This window comes from Melospiza georgiana, chromosome 18 (genome assembly GCF_028018845.1).
Source record: "Melospiza georgiana isolate bMelGeo1 chromosome 18, bMelGeo1.pri, whole genome shotgun sequence".
Classification (NCBI taxonomy): domain Eukaryota; kingdom Metazoa; phylum Chordata; class Aves; order Passeriformes; family Passerellidae; genus Melospiza; species Melospiza georgiana.
Genome location: NC_080447.1, coordinates 12,430,972 through 12,446,486, shown reverse-complemented (window position 1 = coordinate 12,446,486; position 15,515 = coordinate 12,430,972). Strand labels below are relative to the sequence as shown.

At 64.3% G+C, this 15,515-nt stretch overlaps 1 protein-coding gene across 1 annotated transcript; it reads right to left on the bottom strand.

Annotated features, from left to right (window-relative positions):
* Positions 1–3,438: 3,438 nt before the first annotated feature.
* On the bottom strand, positions 3,439–15,515 carry EMID1 (EMI domain containing 1; the record flags this gene model as incomplete). Its single annotated transcript, XM_058037295.1, has 15 exons — positions 3,439–3,516; positions 4,245–4,329; positions 5,289–5,333; positions 6,744–6,788; positions 7,944–7,997; positions 8,084–8,136; positions 8,744–8,830; positions 9,436–9,573; positions 9,726–9,806; positions 10,208–10,319; positions 10,444–10,505; positions 10,600–10,725; positions 12,814–12,917; positions 13,006–13,119; positions 15,424–15,515. Coding segments are annotated over 15 exons (1,206 nt in total), but the record flags the coding sequence as incomplete, so codon positions are not given.

The window sequence follows — 15,515 nt, the reverse complement described above, 5'->3', positions numbered from 1 at the left end:
CACAGGAGACACAGGAGGGGGTGCAGGTACCCCGTGTCCTGCGTGGAATTGGGGGTGTCCCAAGGTGTGGGACACGCATGGCACTGCTTGGTGTCCCATGGGTGCTGTGACACGGGTGAGTGTCCCAGGGGTGACATTGATGGATTGGTGTCACATCGCGGGTGGGTGTCCCATGGCACAGCCAGGTGTCCCTTGGGTGTCCCTGAGTGTCATCCCATGCCAACCCCTTCCATCCCATGGATCCCATCCCATGGATCCCATTCCATCCCGTAGATCCCATAGATCCCAACCCATCCCATTCCATCCCAACCCATCCCATCCTATAGATTTCATAGATCCCAACCCATCCCATTCCATCCCAACCCATCCCATCCTATAGATTTCATAGATCCCAACCCATCCCATTCCATCCCAACCCATCCCATCCTATAGATTTCATAGATCCCAACCCTATCCCACGGCTCCCATCCCTTCACTTCCCATTCTATCCTATCACATCCCATCCCTTTTCTTCCCCACCCCATCCCATTACTTCCCATCCATTCTCCTTCCATCCCTTCTCATTCTATCCTCCTCATAGTTTATCCCATCCCATCCCATCCCTTCCATCCCATCCCACCCCATCCCATCCCATCCCATCCCATCCCATCCCATCCCACAGGTGCCCATGCCCCCCCTGACACACCAAGCCACCCCACAGGACGTGGATTTGGGGACATTTAATGCCCTGGCATGTCCCAAAGCAGCAAAGCACGCGGCACAGCGGGGTCCCTGCCGGGGGGGTCCCCACCGAGCCCCCCAATCCCCTCCCCCGGGCTAGGATGGGATGGAATGGGATGGGATGGGATGGAATTGTACAGAACCCATCCCTTGGAGCTGCCCCATGGCGGGAGGGGACAGAGATGGCACTGGGGACACCCCTGACCCTCGGGGGGCAGCAGCGATGGGGGCAAAGCATGGCAGGTTGGCTGGTGCTGTGCCACCAGTAGCACCAAGAGGGGGGACAAGGGTGGCCCTGTCCTGCTCCCCAGGGTGGCACAGCGGGGTGACCGGTGTGACTGGGATGACCAGGGTGACAGGAGTGACCGGGGTGAACGGGGTGACCAGAGTGGCACTGTGGGATGACCAGGGTGACCCCGTGGGTGACCAGGGTGACAGGGGTGACCGGGGTGTCCGGGGTGGCACTGTCACGGCCCAGGGGGGTTGTGGCGGGGCGCGGTGACAATGCGGTACAGGGGGTGCCCGCTGCCACGCCTGGCACGGGGCACCCCGGGGGTCGCCGTGCCGGGGGCGCCGCTGCCTGAGCCGGGCTCTGGCTCTGTGGGGAGAGAGGAGAAAAGGGGGTGTCAGGGGCTGGGATGTCACCCCCTGCTCCAAACCCCCCCAAATCAGTGCTGTGCAGGTTCTGCCCCGCAGAAATGGGGGGCACTGCCTCACGGTGGTGGCTCTGGGTGTCCCCAAGCCCTGAGGACACCCACCTGAGGATCCCCCAGCTGGCACCCCTGCCTGGCACCCCCGGTGTGAGCCCTGTGGGAAAGCACAGCTGGAATGGGGAGGGGGAGGCGGGAGGAGGGTGGGGGGCACCCTGGCACAGGGAGGTGGCACCAGGGCATCCCTGGGGACAGCAGGAGCTCTGGGAGCTGCTCCAGCCCAAGAGGGTCCCCGTGAGCCTCCCTTGGCTTGAGGGGGTCTCCATGGTCTCCCTTCTCCAAGGATATCCTGGAGACCTTGGGAGCTCCAGGGTTTTCCTTGGCCCAAGAGGGGCTCCGTGGTTGCCTCTCCCAATCCAAGAGGGGCTCCATGGTCTCCTGTGGATCCAGAGGGGCTCTGGAGCTTCCCTTGGCCTTGGGGACCTCCACGGGTCCTTTTGATCCAAGAGGGGTCTCCATGGTCTCCTTTGAGTCTCTCCATGGTCTCTCATGAACCTTAAGGAGCTCCAGGGTTCCTTTTGGTCCAAGAGGGGTCTCCATGGGCTCCTTTGGAGTGAGAGGGTCTCTCCATGGTCTCCCTTAAACCTTGGGGAGCTCCAGAGTTTCACTAGGCCCACGAGGATCTCCAGGATCGCCTCTCAGAGTATTTCCATGTTTGCCTTTCTCAGTCCAAGAGGTTTTCCATGGTTGCATGGCTAAATCCAAGACATCTCCATGTTTGCCCCTCTCAATCCAAGAATATTTCCATGGTCACCTCTCTCAATCTCTCAATCCAAGAGTATTTCCATGGTCACATCTCAATCCAGGAGGATCTCCATGGTTGCCCCTCTCAATCCAGACGGATCTCCATATTTGCTCCTCTCAATCCAATATTATTTCCATGATTGCCTCTCTCGATTCAGGAGGATCTCCATGGTTGCACTTCTCAATCTTGGAGGATCTCCATGGTCATCTCTCAGTCCAAGAGGATCTCCATGGTCACCTCTCCAAGAGCATTTCCATGGTCACCTCTCTCAATCCAGGAGGACCTCCATGGTTGTTCCTCTCAATACAAATGGATCTCTATATTTGCTCCTCTCAATCCAATATTATTTCCATGTTTGCCTCTTTCAATCCAGGAGGATCTCCATGGTTGTCCTTCTCAATCTAGGAGGATCTCCATGGTTGCCCCTCTCAATCCAAAAGTATTTCCATGGTTGCCCCTCTCAATCCAAGAGATCTCCATGTTTGTGTCTCCATTCCAGGAGGATCTCCATGGCTGCCCTTCTCATTCTAGGAGGATCTGCATGATTGCCCCTCTCAATCTAAGGGAATCTCCATGACCACCTCTCAATCCAGGAGGATCTCCATGGTCACCTCTCTCAATCCAGGAGGATCTCCATGGTCACCTCTCAATCCAAGAGTATTTCCATGGTTGCCCCTCTCAATCCAGGAGGATCTCCATGGCCGCCTCTCTCAATCCAAGAGATCTCCATGGTTGCCCCTCTCAATTCAAATGGATCTCCATGTTTGCTCCTCTCCATCCAATATTATTTCCATGGTCACCTCTCAGTCTGAGAGGTTCTCCATGGTTGCCCCTCTCAATCCAAGAGATCTCCATGGTCACCTCTCAATCCAGGAGGATCTCCATGGTCACCCCTCTCAATCTAAGGGATCTCCATGGTCACCTCTCAATCCAGGAGGTTCTCCATGGTCACCCCTCTCAATCTAAGGGGATCTCCATGGTCACCTCTCAATCCAGGAGGATCTCCATGGTCACCCCTCTCAATCTAAGGGATCTCCATGGTCACCTCTCAATCCAGGAGGTTCTCCATGACTGCATGGCTAAATCCATGAGATCTCCATGGTTGCCCCCTCAATCCAAGCAGGTCTCCGAGCTCTCTGGGGTGCCCGTTCCCGTGGGTGCTGCACCCCCCGTGCTCCGTGCCCGCTCCCGGGGGTGCCGCGGCTCCGGGCCCGTGCGGGGCGGGGCAGGGCGTGGCAGGGCGTGGTTACCTGGCCAGATGATGGCTTCCAGCAAGGTGACCCTTCTAGCCAGGACCTCCAGCCGGGCCTGCTGCCGCAGGAGGGTTTGGAAGCTACTGGCCTGGGGGAGAGGGAGAGAGCAGAGCAGAGCAGAGCAGAGAGCGTTGGCCCCACGGCGGGCACAGCACGGGGACACGGCACAGGGACACGGCATGGCAGGGGTGGCACAGCATGGCAGGGGTACAGCCCCAGCAGGATGGGGGTGCTGGGGCATGAGGAGGGGGTGCCAGGTCTCCTAGGAGGGTCCTCCCAGTCTCAGAGAGCGCCGGGGGCTCCCCCATCCCTGCGGGTCCATGGGGACAGGGGAGGTCCCTTGTGCTGGCTTGGTGTCCCTGGCAGTGCCCTGATGAGGACACTGATGTTCCTGACCTGGGGGTGCTCCCTCTGCCCCCCCTAGCAAGCCGAGCTCCCCCACATTTGGGGGGACACATCCACAACCTGTCCAGGGGGACACTGCTGTCCCCAGCTGGGGGTGCTCCCTCTGCCACCCCCAGCACACTGAGCTCTCCAAAACACGGGGGGACATGTCCCCAGCTTTCCCAGAGGGCCACCAGCTTGTCCCCAACACCGAGACTGCCACAGGTGTCCCTGCAGTGCCTGGGGGGGCTCTGGGGTGCCCAGCTGGGGGTGAGGTGGGGGGACCCCGGTGGCCTTTCCTTGGGGTGGTCCCCAGTGCTGGCCACGGTGGCACCGTGTGGGTGATGACAGCATGCATGGCTGATGCCACCGTGATGTCATGGGGGCCTGGTGACCTCCTGGCAGGGGTGGGGGTCCTCTGCCCCTACTCACCGTAGAGTCCAATCATTGTTTCCAGGATTAAAACCCTCTCCGCTAAAATCTTGAGCGCCTCGCGGAGCTGGTGCAAACCCTCCCCCTGGGGACAGAGAGAGGGGTCAGGGGGGGCTGCACCCCACATGGCATCAGGCCACCCCCGGGGGGGACACGGGGACCCCAAATGGGCCCTGGCCACCCCTGGGGGGGACATGGGGACCCCAAATGGGCCCAGGCCATCCCTGGGGGGGACACGGGCACCCCAAATGGGCCCTGGCCATCCCTGGGGGGGACACGGGGACTCCCAGACTCACCACGACGTCAGGGGAAGGAGAGGGGGAACCCCCGGTGGTCTGAGCCCACCCTGTGCCCCATCAACCTGTTCAGGTGACATTGGTGACATTGGCACTGGGTGACATTGGCATTGGGTGACATCAGCCAGGGAGCCCAGAGCCACTTTTGGGGATGAGGCATGGCACTGGGCAGAGCTGGGGACACCCAGAACATCGCTGGGGTGCCATGGATGGTTGTGGGGCACTGGGCAGAACTGGGGACACCCAGGATGTCACTGGGGTACCCAGGATGTCACTGGGGTGACATGGATGAGCTGTGGGACACTGGGCAGAGCTGGGGACACCAGGATGTCACTGGGGGTGCCATGGATGTCACTGGGGTACTCAGGACATCACTGGGGTGCCATGGATGGCTGTGGGCCCTGGGGACACATAGATGAGCTGTGGGGCACTGGGGACACCCAGGATGTCACTGGGGTGCCATGGATGAGCTCTGGGACACTGGGCAGCGCTGGGGACAGCCAGGACATCGCTGGGGTGCCATGGATGATGTGTGGGGCACTGGGGAGAACTGGGGACACCCTTGCCAACCCTGGGGACCCAGGGATGAGCTGTGGGGCAGTGGGAACAAGAGGGGACCCTGAGGACATCGCTGGGGTCCCAGAGCTGCAGAGGAGAGCAGGGAGGGTGTCAGGGTCCTCCTGTGCCCATCCTCCCTCCCACGAGTCCCTGTGTCCCTCCTGTCCCCGGTGTCCCCGGTGTCACTCACCCACGAGCCCCTGTCGCCCGGCTGGCCCCGGGGGCCCGGCTCGCCCTGGAACACAGAGAGGAGAGGAGAGGAGAGGAGAGGAGAGGAGAGGAGAGGAGAGGAGAGGAGAGGAGAGGAGAGGAGAGGAGAGGAGAGGAGAGGAGAGGAGAGGAGAGGAGAGGAGAGGAGAGGAGAGGAGAGGAGAGGAGAGGAGAGGAGAGGAGAGGAGAGGAGAGGAGAGGAGAGGAGAGAGGGGCTGGCAGGGGGGCCCCATACACCCCACACACCCCACACACCCCATACACCCCACACACACACCATACAACCCACACACACCATACAACCCACACACCCACACACCCCATACACCCACACACCCACACACCCCACACACCCCACACACCCCATACACCCCACACACCCCACACACCCCACACACCCCACACACCCACACACACACATCCCACACACCCCACACACACCCCACACACACACACACCCCACACACCCCACACACCCCAAACACCCCACACACCCACACACCCACACACCCCACACACCCCACACACCCACACACCCCATACACACACACCCCACACACCCCACACACCCCATACACCCACACACCCCACACACCCACACACCCCACACACCCCATACACCCCACACACCCCATACACCCACACACCCCACACACCCCATACACCCCACACACCCCACACACCCCACACACCCACACACCCCACACACCCCACACACCCCACACACCCCATACACCCCACACACCCCATACACCCACACACCCCACACACCCCATACACCCCACACACCCCACACACCCCATACACCCCACACACCCACACACCCACACACCCTACACACCCACACACCCCATACACCCCACACACCCCATACACCCCACACACCCCACACACCGCATACACCCCACACACCCACACACCCCATACACCCCACACACCCCACACACCCACACACCCCACACACCCACACACCCCATACACCCCACACCCACACACACCATACACCCCACACACCCACACACCCCACACACCCCACACACCCCATACACCCCACACACCCACACACCCCACACACCCCACACACCCCACACACCCACACACCCACACACACACACACACACCCCACACACCCCACACACCCACACATACCCCACACACCCACACACCCCACACACCCCATACACCCCATACACCCCATACACCCCATACACCCACACACCCCACACACCCACACACCCCACACACCCCACACACCCCATACACCCCACACACCCCATACACCCCACACACCCCACACACCCCACACACCCCACACACCCCACACACCCCACACACCCCATACACCCCACACACCCCACACACCCCACACACCCCATACACCCACACACCCCACACACCCCACACACCCCACACACCCCACACACCCCACACGTACCTGTGCCCCGTCCTGCCCGCGGCTGCCCGGGGGGCCCTGGGGACCCTGCAGGGACAGAGCCCGTCAGCACTGGGGGCATGGCCAGACCCTCATCAGGGGAGGGACTGGCAGAGCCCGGGGCTGGGACCCCACACCAGACCCCAAATCCCCCACTAATGCACACCAGACCCCCAAATCCCCCATTACTGCACACCAAACCCACCCCATGACCCCACACCAGACCCCCAACACCCCCATAACTCCACACCAGACCCCAAACCCCTCCATGACCCCACACCAAACCCCCTCAACCTCCCCATAACCCCACACCAGACCCCCCAACCTCCCACATGACCCTGCACCAGGCCCCCCAATCCCCCCATGACCCCCTCCAGACCCCACAATCCCCCCATTACTGCACACCATCCCCTCCAACCCCCCCATCACCCCACATCAAACCCCAAACCCTCCTCATTACCCCACACCAAACCTCCCCAACCTCCCCATGACCCCACACCAGTCCCCAAATCCCCCCTATAACCCCACACCAGTCCCCAAATCCCCCCTATAACCCCAAACCAGACCCCAAATCCCCCCTATAACCCCACACCAGTCCCCAAATCCCCCCTATAACCCCACACCAGACCCCAAATCCCCCCTATAACACCAAACCAGACCCCAAATCCCCCCTATAACCCCAAACCATCCCCAAATCCCCTCTATAACCCCAAACCAGACCCCAAATCCCCCCTATAACCCCACACCAGACCCCAAATCCTGCCCATTACCCCACTCCAAACCCCCAACCCACACCCCCAAACCCCTCCATGCTCTTGAACCCCCCAAATCTCCCCATGGCCACATCCCAGTTCCCCCCATTTCACCCCAAACCCAGCCCTGGCCCTGAATTCACCCCCCAACCCCCCCCACAGCCCCCAGCCCCATTCTGGGGGGTGCCTTTGGAGGGGATGGGGACAATCCTGGGGACACTGCCCCCATCCCCACCCCATGGCGGGGTCCCTGTGCCCTGTCCCCAGTGGTGACAATGGCTTGGGGCCACCCAGCAGGGACGGCGTGTCTGGAGCAGGGGTGTCCCCAAACCCCTCCCTGTGCCCCCCACGGGGGGACACCAGAGCTGCCAGGGTGGCCTTGGGGACATTATGGGGGACACTGGGCACGGCCACCCCTCTGGCGGTGTCACCGTGTCCCTATGGCACTCACCGTGTCCCCCTTGTCCCCCGGAGGCCCCGCAGCTCCGGGCGCTCCTTCCCTGCCCTGTGGGGACACGGTGGGGACATCAGCGCTGGGGGGACACTGGGGGGCTCAGCCCTGCCCTGTCCCACCCCCCCCCAAGCACTTACATCGGGTCCGGGGGGCCCGGGGGGACCGACGGGCCCGGGGGGGCCGGGGGGACCTGCAAGGACAGGAGGGGACACGGCTCAGTTCCACCCCAAAAACATCGGGGGGTGACAAAGGACAGGGGGGGACACGGCTCAGTCCCACCCAAAACATCGGGGGGTGACAAAGGACAGGAGGGGACACGGCTCAGTTCCACCCCAAAAACATCGGGGGGTGACAAAGGACAGGGGGGGACACGGCTCAGTCCCGCCCCCAAACATCGGGGGGTGACAAAGGACAGGGGGTGACACGGCTCAGTCCCGCCCCAAAACATCGGGGGGTGACAAAGGACAGGGGGTGACACGGCTCAGTCCCGCCCCAAAACATCGGGGGGTGACAAAGGACGGGGGGGACACGGCTCAGTCCCATCCCAAAACATCGGGGGGTGACAAAGGACAGGGGGGGACACGGCTCAGTCCCACCCCAAACATCGGGGGGTGACAAAGGACAGGGGGTGACACGGCTCAGTCCCGCCCCAAAACATCGGGGGGTGACAAAGGACGGGGGGGACACGGCTCAGTCCCATCCCAAAACATCGGGGGGTGACAAAGGACGGGGGGGACACGGCTCAGTCCCATCCCAAAACATCGGGGGGTGACAAAGGACAGGGGTGACACTCTCACCCATCGGCCCCGCGGGTCCGGGGGGTCCCACGGGCCCCACGACGCTCCTGGTGGCTTCGGTGAAGGTGTTGGACAGGACGGGGTCCCCTGTGGGGACAATGGGGGGGGGGTGTTTGGGGCAGGGTCCCCGTGACCCCCGTGTGGGGACATGGGGGGACCGCAGTGCCCTGCCCTGTCTCGTCCCTGTCACCCTGATGATGGCAGGGGGTGCCCAGCGCCCCGCACCTCATTGCTGGCACCCCAACGTTGGCAGGGGGTGCCCTCAGTGCCCGGTGCTGCCCATTCCTCATGCCTGGAATCCTGGCGGTGTCAGGGGTGTGCCCAATGCCCCACACTTCATCCGTGAACCCCAGAGATGGCAGGGGGGACCCCAGTGCTGCCCAGTGCCCCAGATCTCATCGCTGGGACCCCAATGATGTCAGGGGGCTCCCCAGTACTGCCCAGTGCCCCAGATCTCATCCCTGGGACCCCAGTGCCCCCCAGGATGTCCCCATTACTGATCAGTGCCCCACATCTCATCCATGTCACCCCAGCGATGTCCTCAGGGTCCCCAGTGCTGCCCAGTGCCCAACATCTCATCCCCAGTGCCCCCCATGATGTCCCCTCACCACCCTCAGCTCAGACCCCCCCAACCCATCCCAGCCCCGTTTTTGGGGTCGCTGGGGGAGGGACCCCATGGCAGCCCCCCTTACCGGGCTCGGCCAGCCGGGGGATCGCGGGCCCCAGCGGGGCAGGGGGGCCCGGGGGGCCGGGGGGCCCGGGGGACCCCTTCTCTCCGGGGAGCCCCGGGGCTCCATCCCGGCCGGGCGGTCCCGGGGGGCCGGGGGGACCTGCGGGGAGGAAGAGGAGGGTGAGGATCGGGGCCGTGAAGCCTGGAGCCTTTCCGAGCCCCCAAACTGCTGCACGGACGCCCCAAATGTGTAAAGGGGGGCTCGGCTGAGGCGAGCACCAGGCTGGGGTCCCCCCACAGTGTCCCCCGTACCTGGTGGCCCCGCGGGCCCCTTCACTCCCCGTCCTCCCGCGCCGCCCTGGGGCCCGGGGGGGCCCCTCCAGCCGGGTCTCCCTGCGGGACAGAGCACCCTGAGGTGGGGGGGGACACCGGGAGAGCCCCTCGGGGCGCCCCCCACCCACAGCCGGGCCCCAGACCCTCCCCAGGGCTCGCCTGTCCCCCCCACAGCCCCCGGGGGAGAGGGAGGAGGAGGATATGGTGACAATGGGGACAATGGTGACAATGGGGACAATGGGGACAATGGGGACAATGGGGACAAAGACCTCCCTGTCAGGTGGGCCTGCTCAGTGTCACCACTGCCGTGGTACAGCTTTGCTTTTCCCCAAAATGAGGGGTCGTGACCCCCCAAAATATTGACAGCGCCCAGGTGCGCTCCCCGCCCCGCGGGTGCTGCGGGTGGCACTGTCGCTGTCACTGCCACTGTCACTGTCACTGTCGCTGTCACCCTGCCTTACCGTCATCGCCGGGGCTCCCTCGGGCGGCCGGGGACCCCCAGAGCTGCCCGGCCTCGGGCGCCCTGCCCGGGCTGCTGCCCCTGGGGGGCTCGGCCACCGCCAGCCGCGCCACCTGCCAACGACACGGGGAGGGTGACAATGGGGGACACGGGGTGGCAGCACAGGGGACACACGGTGACACCCCCAGCGCCCCTCGGGGGGAGCAGGGGAGGTGCCAGAGCCCGAACGGGACTTGCCTGCGCCTCGAGGGTGGCGAGCCGCGCTGTGAGCTCCCCGACACGGCTGCAGTTCAGGCACCCTGCGGGCGGGGCACAGTGTGGGCACGGGCGGTGCGTGGGGGGCACCCGGGCCTCTGTGCCCGCCCCAGCGGGGCTGGGGAGGGAGGGACCCACCTGAGAAGGCCGCGGGGTGCAGGGGGGGCCGGCGAGGGGCGGCGCTGGGGTCCCGCAGGGTGAGCGAGGGGCGAGCCGAGGAAAGGGGGGTCAGCACGGGGGGACCCCCCCGCGGGGCTTCGCCTGCTGTGGGAGACCTTCGTGTTGTGCTTCAACACATCGGGGGTGCAGGGGCCCATCCTTGCTGTGGGTGAGCCTCAGACCTCCAATCCCACCCATAACCCTCAGTCGGGATCCCCCAAACCCACCCATGGTCTTAAAGGAGACCCCAAAACCCTCCCACCAGATGGCCCCAGCCCACAAGCCCCAAACCCACCCACGGTCCTTAACCAGACCCCAAAACCCTCCATGGTCACACAGCAGATGGCCCCAACCCACAACCCCCAAACCCACCCACGGTCCTTAACCAGACCCCCCAAATCTCCCCATGATCACCCCCCAATCCCAGCCCCAGCCACCCCAGTTCCCCCCTCAGCCCTGAACCCACCCCCAAACACCCCCCCCAACCTCCCAGCCCCATTCTGGGGTGGCTTTGGCAGGGGGCACAATCCTGGGGACACTGCCCACCCCGCACGGGGGGTCCCAGTCCCCTGTCCCCACCGAGGGATCCTGGGGACAGCGACTCGGGGCCACCCAGGGTGGCAGCAAAGGGGTGTCTGCAGCAGAGGTGGCCCCGAGCCCCCCCACGCTGTCACTCCGCCCGGCACGGCCACCCCCGTGCTGCAGGGGACAGCCCTAAGTGGGGCCAGATGTGGGGCAGGCGGCCAAGCACGCAGGGAGGAGAAGGAGGAGGAGGAGAAAGAGGAGGAGGAAGAGGAGGAGGAGGAGGAAGAACCGCCCACCTCCCCCAGCACTGCGCCCACCCAGCTGCCTCTGGACCCCCTGTGCCACCCGCTGCCCTGCAGAGCCTCGGTGCCACCCCGGGGTGTCCCCTCCCCACCCCTGGGTGCCACCCACTGCCCTCGCAGCCCCCACGGAGCCAGGGCTGGGCTGGGACCCCGCGGTGGAGTCCTGGGGGAGAGGGAGGAGGAGGAGGAGGAGGAGGACCTGGTGACAATGGGGACAAAGACCCCCCTGTCAGAGCTGGCAGCGCCCGTCCTCCCACACACGGCACAGCCTCGCACCCATTCATCCACTGCCCACCCACAGCCGGCCCCACGCGGCTGGGGGGGTGCAGCCCCTCGTGGGCACTGCCATGCTGAGGAATGTCCATCTGTCCATCTGTCCATCTGTCCATCTGTCCATCCACCCACACCCTGTCCATCGGCGGTTTCAGTTCCCCACCCCAGGCACATCCCTGTGCCCATCCACTCCTGACTGTCCAGGCATCACCCTACCCAGGGATCTCCATCCATCCATCATCCATCCATCCATCCATCCATCCATCCATCCATCCATCCATCCATCATCCATCCATCCATCCATCCATCCATCCATCCATCCATCCATCCATCCATCATCCATCCATCATCCTTCCATCATCCATCCATCCATCATCCATCCATCATCCATCATCTGTCCATCCATCCATCCATCCATCCATCCATCCATCCATCATCCATCCATCATCCATCCATCATCCATCCATCATCCATCATCCATCCATCATCTGTCCATCCATCCATCCATCATCCATCCATCCATCCATCCATCCATCCATCCATCCATCCATCCATCTATTCCTCCATCCATCATCCATCCATCCATCCATCCATCATCCATCCATCCATCCATCCATCCATCCATCCATCCATCCATCTATTCCTCCATCCATCCATCCATCATCCATCCATCCATCCATCCATCCATCCATCCATCCATCCATCCATCCATCCATCATCCATCCATCATCCATCCATCCATCCATCCATCCATCATCCATCCATCCATCATCCATCCATCCATCCATCCATCCATCCATCCATCCATCCATCCATCCATCATCCATCCATCATCCATCCATCCATCCATCCATCCATCCATCCATCCATCCATCATCCATCCATCCATCAGTCATCCATCCATCCATCCATCCATCCATCCATCCATCCATCCATCCATCATCCATCCATCCACCCCATCCATCCATCATCCATCCATCCATCATCCATCCATCGCTCTCCTCACCCCGCAGTGACACCGAAGGCTGTGTCCCACAGCCCCTGAGTGCCACCACCCTGCCCTGCCCATGTCCCCATCCCGTCCATCTCCCACCTTCCTCGCAGTTTTGCCCGCCGTGTCCGGGGCAGCAGCGCCACTCCAGCGCCGTCAGTGTCCTGTAGGTCACCCTGTAGAGTGGTCTCACCACGGCGCGGTAGCTGTGGCACACAGGGGCAGCTCACACCCATCCAGGGGACAACATCCCGGCTGTCCCTGTCCCCAGGGCGCCCCGGTGGCCCCGCTCACCTGCCCCCGCTGCAGGCCAGGGGCCAGCGGCAGCCCTGGAACACCCTCTGCAGGAAGGTCCCGTTCTGGACGTGGCACGACACCGTCCGTGTCACCGTGTAGGAGCACCAGTTGCTGCAAGGGAAATGTCACCAGCCCTTCCGTGGGGACACCACGGGGGTGCTGCCACCCGAAAACTGTCGCCCATGCCCGGTTTTTGGGGTGCCCAAGGGGAGCTCTGCTGTGACACAAGGGACAGCGCATTCCTGCTGCATTCCCAGCAGCGCTGGCCCGGAGCCCCGCCGTGCCCCCAGCCCACCCCACACAAAGGCTCCTTTCTTCTGCCCCACATGCCAGGCTCTGCCCACCCCCTCCCCGGGCACCCCAGCCTCAGTTTCCCCCCGCCATGACACCGATGTCCCCATCCCCGCGGCGGGAAGGACTCGCCGTACCCTCGGCAGCTCTAAATTCAAAGGCTGCACAATTTGGGTCAAAAAACCCGAGCGTTTCGGGCCCGTGCAGTGCTGCAAGGAGGGAGGCGGTGGCAGCAGGGACAAGCGGGCGCCGCGGGGGGACAATTGTCTGGGAGGTGCCGGAGGCGGGGGGGACAGCGGGGTGGCACAGGGCTTTCCGGCTGGGCAGCGTCCCAGGCGGGCACCGTGCCAGGGCTGGGCAGGCAGAGCCCGCCGGGGCTGTCACCGCGCTCCCGCTGCCACCCTGCCGTGCCAAGGGGGTCCCGGGGGGCATTGTCCCCCTCGCAGGGACAGCCAGCTGCTGGGCGGTGCCAGCTGCAGCTGTGGAAATGCCGGATGGGATGGGATGGGATGGGATGGGATGGGATGGGATGGGATGGGATGGGATGGGATGGGATGGGATGGGATGGGATGGGGTGGGGGCTCCTGGGTGCTGGCTGCTGGCCCGGGGACACACAGCAGGGTCGTGCCAAGGCGCCAGGGGCTTCCTGGGCTTGGCCGGGAGGGGAAGGGGAAATGAGGCGGCTTCTGCCCGTCGCCTCTCCGAGCCGAGCGGAACCGGGAGGTCCCGGCAATCCGGTGCCGGAGACACGGCCAGAGCCGAGGGTTTCCTGTAAACAACCCCCCCTCTGCCGGCACCCCCCCACTGCTGCGGGGGGACAGGGACCACAGCCCCCCAGAGCACCCACAGAGCACCCACAGAGCCCCCCAGAGCACCCACAGACCCCCGGTTGGGCCAGCTCCAAGGGATGGGCAGGACCCTGGGGCTGGGGTCCCTGGGGCTGGGGACATTCACTCTTCACCAACTCCAGCCCTCCCAGCACCCCCAGTTTGCCCAGGGAGCCCCACCATGCTCAGCATTCCCAGTAGTCCCAGCATGCCAAGGCAGCCCCAGGATCCCGATATGCCCGGGCAAACTCAGTAGTCCCGGCATGTCCCTGTATGCCCAGGCAGCCCCTGGAGTCCTGGCAGCCCCAGCAGTGCCAGTATGGCCAGCAGCCACAATAATCCATCCCAGTAGTCCCAGTAATACCAGCAATTCAGCCTCAGCATGGCCAGGCAGCCCCAGGATCCCAAAACGCCCAGGCAGTCCCAGTAACCCCAGCACCTCCCAGCACCCTGCTAAGCCTGGCAGCTCTGATGCCCCCAGTAAGTCTTGCTGATCCCAGTAACTCCCCAGTAAGTCCTGCTGGCCCCAACCACCCCCAGGTCCAGCCAGTCCAACCAGCCCCAGTATCTCCCAGTGCCCCCAGCCTCCCCTGCCCCAGCATCACAACCCACAGAGCCCCTCCCTGGAGTACCCAGCTGTCGGTGCCCCCCATCCATGGTGCCCCCACGCCTGGTACAGAGCCCCCCAGTACCCACAGAACCCCGCGCCTGATGCCCCCGTGGCTGATACCCCTGGTACCCACAGATCCTGGAGTCTCCCAGGTGCCCACATCCCCATGTCCCCGGTGTCCCCCGTGCCCGGAGATCCCTGACCCCCCTGGTGCCGAGTACCCGCAGCTGTCGGTGTCTGGTGCCCCCCGGTACCCGGTACCCACAGCCCCCGGTGCCCGGTACCCACAGCCCCCAGTGCCCCCCGGTACCCACAGCCCCCGGTGCCCCTCGGTACCCGGTACCCACAGCCCCCGGTGCCCCCCGGTACCCACAGCCCCCGGTACCCGGTACCCACAGCCCCCAGTGCCCCCCGGTGCCCGGTACCCAGAGCCCCCGTGCCCCTCGGTGCCCGGTACCCAGAGCCCCGGTGCCCGCAGCAGGCGATGCTGCCTCGGTGCCCCGATCCCCGTGCCCCCGGTGCCCTGATCCCCGTGTCCCCTGTGCCCCGCTCCCCGTGCCCCCGGTGCCCCGATCCCCGTATCCCCGGTGCCCGGATCCCCATGTCCCCGGTGCCCTGATCCCCGTGCCCCCGGTGCCCTGATCCCGGTGTCCCGGTGCCCCGCTCCCCTGTCCCCGGTGCCGGTACCTGCGGGCGGCGGGCGGCAGCAGGGCCGGGCTCCAGGCGGCGGCGGGCGGCGGCAGCAGCAGGCACAGGGTCCCGCAGAGCCCCAGGGCTGC